Source organism: Anabrus simplex, chromosome 4 (assembly GCF_040414725.1).
Source record: "Anabrus simplex isolate iqAnaSimp1 chromosome 4, ASM4041472v1, whole genome shotgun sequence".
Lineage (NCBI taxonomy): Eukaryota > Metazoa > Arthropoda > Insecta > Orthoptera > Tettigoniidae > Anabrus > Anabrus simplex.
Genome location: NC_090268.1, coordinates 239,590,069 through 239,596,504, shown reverse-complemented (window position 1 = coordinate 239,596,504; position 6,436 = coordinate 239,590,069). Strand labels below are relative to the sequence as shown.

General features: G+C 38.3%; 2 protein-coding genes across 2 annotated transcripts; one reads left to right on the top strand and one right to left on the bottom strand.

The window, feature by feature from the left end:
* The first annotated feature begins 986 nt into the window (after positions 1-986).
* Positions 987-4,991, top strand: LOC137500569 (uncharacterized). Its single transcript, XM_068227499.1, has 3 exons — positions 987-1,206; positions 1,519-1,660; positions 3,895-4,991. The coding sequence occupies exons 1-3, from the start codon at positions 1,135-1,137 to the stop codon at positions 4,638-4,640; spliced, it is 960 nt and encodes a 319-aa protein (XP_068083600.1). The 5' UTR covers positions 987-1,134; the 3' UTR covers positions 4,641-4,991.
* On the bottom strand, positions 1,654-6,052 carry LOC137500568 (uncharacterized). The gene is made up of 2 exons (XM_068227498.1): positions 5,744-6,052; positions 1,654-3,220 (listed from the first exon to the last, which is right to left on the bottom strand). The coding sequence occupies exons 1-2, from the start codon at positions 6,043-6,045 to the stop codon at positions 2,302-2,304; spliced, it is 1,221 nt and encodes a 406-aa protein (XP_068083599.1). The 5' UTR covers positions 6,046-6,052; the 3' UTR covers positions 1,654-2,301.
* Positions 6,053-6,436: the final 384 nt, after the last annotated feature.

Genomic DNA, 6,436 nt, shown 5'->3' with positions numbered 1-6,436 from the left:
CAAGCTGACAGTTACAAGACACAAACCACGCAACCTCTCCTCAGTACATTGACACCTGTCCCGAGAGTTAGTTGCTGAAGACGACTGAGCAAACTCAGTTAAAATTACTGGAACGAGGTAACTGTTTCTGCCACAAAAATGCAGTGAAGCCGTCACCAATCATTGATAATAGGTTTTCAGGACAAATAGACCAAATATTAACCTAGTCACAAATGTCTTAATGGATACCGCAGTAAAAGAGGCTATACCAAAGAATTCAAACAAGTTATAATTAAATGATGCTGTAGATAACTGCATCTATCTGAAGTGCCCAAAACAGGACAAAATATCAAGAACACATTTCACCACTCGAGTTGCTTCCCTTCTACTGTGCTTATTTCGATCATGTCTTTCATCACGTACACGCACACCATTAGCTCCTTAATGAGAGGAAGCGAAGGAGGGCCGATCCATCAAGAGTGAGACTTTCGCGCTTGGATTACGACAACGAGGGCCTTCAGAGGCGGAAAATGACAAACAGTGAAGCACGGCACAGGGTTACTGTTAACAATGCATATTTTTCTTATTTTCTTCTTACAATGTGCCATGTCTGTCATAATCTCATCCGGAGTCGGCTATCGTCAGTGCGATTCGCCATTTCTTCTCCGTCTCTCTAAGACAGTAGATATTCTGAACCCATACCAACCACGAAAGTTCTTCCGCCAAGATATTTTGGCTGTTATTGTTGTTATATCATGCCCCAATCGGGGTTCGACTATCGTCAGTGGATTTGCCATGAGCTGTGTAGATTAGGGCTACCATGCATCCTCTTTTCCTGGGACATGTCCTCATTACAACTCCAGAAAAAGTGTTTGGGTGCATGTTTGTAAAAAGTATACTCTTTCTCATATAGACGAATAAAGGTAATCGCCCACTACACCGCGCCGCGCCGCGCAGCGCAGCCGAGAAGAAATTTCCGTGGTCTGCTTCTTGTGAAATGAAATGGCTTAACGCCCACTGCAGGGAGCCGCGCCCCGCCGCGCGGAGCAAGCTTGTGGAATTTCCGCGCCAGAAGCCCCCAGGTTTCTGGAACGGAACTTTTTCCTTTCGGCGCGCTTGCCTGGGCGAGGGTAGAAGGATGGAATAACGGAAAGAATGTGGTTTCGTGCCGTTTCGGCGGTCCTCGGGAGTCCTCGACTAGTGCCAGCATGCTCGTACCTTCACGCGGTTAGTGGTATTGTGCACTGTACGCCTTTCTGTTATCTTGTCTGTGTTTCTGTTGTCTTCTGAGTTGTGTTTCCTCTTCTGTCCTGTTCTCATCGTTCATTGTGGTAAGTAAAATCATGCATAACCAAATTGAGCTAGAATTCAACAAAATCAACATCGAGCCGGATGTTTTCATGTGGTTTTTATATTGTAAATTTAATTAGAATATAATTTAAAAATGTAAACGTGTTAGTTCTCCAACAAACTCCTCAGTCACGTTTATTAAGTTAAGTAAAACAAATTTAAGGTTTTCATTTCGTTTTTTAAATTCAGGTTTTCAGAATGAATGAAGAAGGATTGCTGCTTTTGGTGAAGGAATATCCCCATCTGTACGATCCCTCTCATCCCAAGTACCACGATAATCTGGCAAAGGACAATTCGTGGGATGAAATCAGCAAGGAAATGGGCCTCAGTGGTAAGTATATTTATTTCCAATTGACAAGCACGTTAAAGCTATTATAAAATAAAATAATATTAAAACTTTTCATTACCCAGTACAGTGAACAAGAATTTAAAAAAAATGACATATCAAATACATACAGCCATTAAATTCTAAGGACACCATAATTAACGCTCAGCCTTCTATCCATAAGCAAAACGTGTTGGAAGGAAAGTAGTAGCGTAAAAGCAAAAGCCGCTACAAAATTGTACTACGTGACAAGAAAACAATGATCCTATACCAAAAGAAAGAGTAAACGAAAGGAGTTAAAAGATAAACAGATGTAGTGCAACCTGAAAAAGACATCAGATTTAAACATTATAAATATGTTTAACAATTGATCACATTTTTGTTTTCTTATTACTTAAGAAACTTATTGTTTGTTATAATAATTATTACCTCACATATTCATTGCCATATCCTATGCATTTCATGATTATGTTTCCGGTCAGGCAATTGTTCATCAAAACAAATATATAGAGATTAAAAACGATAACTTAGGTTCATTATGATGAAAAGTCTAAAATTATACTACTTAGTTAATGTAAAACGTTTACTAATAATTGTAGGCTATCATGTTAAGTTCTCAACGAGGACAATACGTTAAGAATTAATTTTTATTCGTTAGTGTTCCTTCGGCCAACATTTATCATTCTTTCTTGCCATTCAACCGATCCTGCATGGGAGCTGAAATAGTCCTTAAATCTGTCCCTGATCCGAAGAGCTGATCCTGTGTACGTCCCTCCAGTGCCTCTCAAATCTTGAAGCGCAGGTGTAGCTTCTTCTATAAGTTCTGCAAGCAGATTTGGATGATCTTCGCGTAAGAAATTATGAAGCACGCAGGTTGCCAAAACAAATTTCGTCATATGTTCTGGCGAAACTTGCATTTTCCTCTGATATATTCTGAACTTCTTAGATAAAATGCCAAATGAATCCTCGCAGGTATTTCTAGCTCTGCTGTGTCGGTAATTGTATATTCTCTTCTCCGTGTTTCTTTTTGATTCATCACCGGGATAAGGCCTCATCAAGTTCCGTTGCAGAGGAAATGCTTCATCTGCAACAATAACATGAGGCATGAGCTCATTCGTTCCAGGTAGAATTTTATCCGGAGGAAAGTCCAATTTGTTCTGCTGAAGTTTTCTTCCGAAAATACTATTAGAAAATATTCCCCCATCGCTATTTTTTCCCAAAGCCCCTACATCTACCATCACAAACTTATAATTGGCATCGACTAGAGCTAGAAGCACAATGGAGAAGCTTTTTTTGTAATTGTAGAACAATGACCCACTGTTGGCTGGCTTGTCAAACACCACATGTTTCCCGTCCATTGCTCCCACACAGTTCGGGAAATTCCATCTTTCTCGGAACTCTAGTTCATTTCTCTCCCAGATTTCTTTGTCTGGTTGAGGCATGAAAATAGGAACCAACTTTGTCCACACAGCGTCACACACATCGTACACAATCCTCCTGACGCTTGTCTCTCCAAGTCTGTAGCTAAATGCAAGTGTTCTGAAAGAGTTCCCGGTAGCAAGAAATCTGAAAAGAAAAAGTAAATAAATAAATACATAAATAAATAAATAAAATAAATAAATAAATAAATATTATTGCTTCTTGCCTAATTCTTTGCGTTTGTTAAATGATCACAAATTTTAATTCATCTCTGATCTGATTACTTTCTTTCTCCAGCTAACAAGAAATAATTTGATAATATTAAATGCCCTGTCATTTTGATCAAAAGCCTGTAATTTAGTTGTGAAATCCCTAAACTGAAAGGATACAATTTTCTGACTGGTAAAATATTCGGAGAGATCCTGCACGTCTCTTAACATCTCAAAATTTAGTACAATTTCGCTTTGAGCCATTGATGGTTACGTGTTTCTCTTAATTTCTAGTGGACGAAATAAATATGATATACTCAGTTTTGCTTCCTACGTCACGATGAAGAGAACTGCTCAAGACCGTGGGATGTGGCTACAGCGACAAGGCTTAGCCTTTAGATAATTGATTTGAATTCATTGATTGATTGATTGATTGCTTTTATATTTCAATAATGATATAAACATTTAAGAAATTATTTAAACTTTTATGCATAGTTAGATAATTAACTTATTTATTTATTTATTTATTTATTTATTTATTTATTTATTTATTTATTTATTTATTTATTTATTTATTTATTTATTTATATTACATCTTTTTTTTACTTTCAGCTGATGAGTGCAGAGCCAAATGGAAGTCCCTGCGGGAATGTTATCGGAAGGCTTTAAGAAAAAGACAACCAAAATCTGGACAAGCAGCCAAGAAAATCAACCCTTGGCGCCTCGAGGCACAAATGGAGTTCATCAGGCCCTTCATCACAATGCAGAGAAGCCAGGTGAGCAATGTAGGAACTCCATCCGATGACGATGAACAAACAGATATTTCTGAGGTTCAGGAAGAATCTCAGAATGTCGACTCGGGTTCCTCACATACAACTGAAGATACTCAGAAAAATGACAAACGACCAGGATTGTGGAGTGGCAAGAGAAAGAAAACTGCGCCTTTAACACCTTCGGCTGCTATTTTTAAAGAGTTTGTTGAGTTGAAGAAATCGCGACAATCTTCTCTAGGGCAAGAGGGTGACCATCTCCGCAAATACTTTCAAAGTGTAGAAGAGACAGTAAGAACATTTCCACCACAGTTACAAGTAAAAATTAAAAGTCAGATTTCCACCATCATTCATCAGGCAGAATTTGAAGCAATCAATATGCAGTCATTTCCAGCACCAAATTTTATCCATCCCGAAATTCCTGTCCAGTATCGATTTCCACCAAGTTTGACTTCTTCCAGTATCCTTACACACACTCAAGCAGGTTCACAGATCCCAATCTCACCAACACCAGGCCATATTCAGGCACCCCAGTTCAATCAAAATCACCAGACGAATGATGACAACCACCCAGTGAACGACAATTAAAGTGTAAACCATTTCGCTACTCTCCATGAGCTGTAACTACATACCGCCTCCCACAAAATTATTGAGACATCTGCTTTTGTTATAAGATGTTATTAGAGCAACAATGATATGTTCATGGTATCTGTCTCTGTGATTCAGATTTGCTTTCATTTCTCAGTGTAGCAAATACGTTCAATTTAACAACTTGAATTTCTATTTAGTAATGTTTTTTTATAACTATGTTCCTTTGCTTTAGATTTGCATTAAATAATACTGTATATTAGGTTTTCAAACCTAAACTGCTGAGTAACAATGGCTTTGTTATGTTGTAAGTGGTTCTCTGTGCTTCAGATTTGTAGTACGGTAATTTTAGTGTGTAGCAAATGCATTCCATCTGAACAAATTGTCTGTGCTTTAGATTTGCACTAATTTCTTAGTGTTGCGAAACATTCCAATTTAAGTCCTAAACTGATATTATATTTTGTGTTAGTCTTTGTCACGTATTTCTGTAAATATCTGTCTCTAGCAAATAAATTGCATTTTAAAACAATTTAATGAACGTTTTTGTGTCTATTTTTTTGGAAAGGGCGTAGTTGCACGATTTTCTTTTGCGCATATCTTCCGGACAAACATTTTTACAATTATTTCAGAGAGTGGAACATGTTCCATAAAAGTATGTTAGTCAAAAAATCCATTTTAAAAAAGTATATTAAAAATTCAGCCTTTGGGGAAGTTTTATTTAGTTTCCCAACTAACTTTTGTTCACCTACGCCTTTTGAAAAAAACACTGAATCAATGATTTTATATTTTATTTCCTCCAGAACCTGTATAGTCTTAAAATGATTTAGTGCTTTACCTTAGGATGGAAATTTTCAGCAGCTCTGTGATAATTTCATACTATTTAATCTGATGCAATTGTATAATCTATTATCATCTTTAGCCCTAAAGTAACTTCGGATAAAATAGGCTTTTGTGTATCGGACAACAAAATAAATAAATAAATAAAAACCTTTTCGATACGCTACATTGAATTATCAGTAACTACTATTACTGTAGCTATATTGTGTTACTCTGTTTGTACGAGAAAATATGAAATTAAAATATAAATGAATCAAATAACTTACCTGAGGCATACAGCAAGTCTTTCTTCACATGGTACAGCTCGGCGAAAGGTGGTATTTTCTCGCTCTACACACGGCTTAACTAGGTTCAATAGTTCATAGAATTTTTCTTGGGACATACGAAAGTAGTGGAAAAATTTACTTCGGTCCTTTAGTAGATCAGGAAATAAATGGTGAAACTCTCCGTACGTTTCCCTTTTCTCATAAATGTTGTGGACCCAAACTTTTCTTTCGCGTTTTTCTTCTTCCTCATTTGCAAGTAGCGCAACTGCAAATAATAAATCCTCCTCGGAACTGGAACTCATCTTTCTGTGTGAGCTGCACTTCCCCAACTGGAGAGAGGCGGCGCGGTGAGGTGTGCTGTATGGGCGAAGTCTCGGAAAATGACCCGTGGAATGTTCCACAAGCTTGTTCCGCGCGGCGCGGCGCGGTTCCCTGCAGTGGGCGATTACCTTAAGACTACACCGAGCTCGATAGCTGCAGTCGCTTAAGTGCGGCCAGTATCCAGTATTCGGGAGATAGTAGGTTCGAACCCCACTGTCGGCAGCCCTGAAAATGGTTTTCCGTGGTTTCCCATTTTCACACCAGGCAAATGCTGGGGCTGTACCTTAATTAAGGCCACGGCCACTTCCTTCCCACTCCTAGCCCTTCCCTGTCCCGTCGTCGCCATAAGACCTATCTGTGTCGGTGCGACGT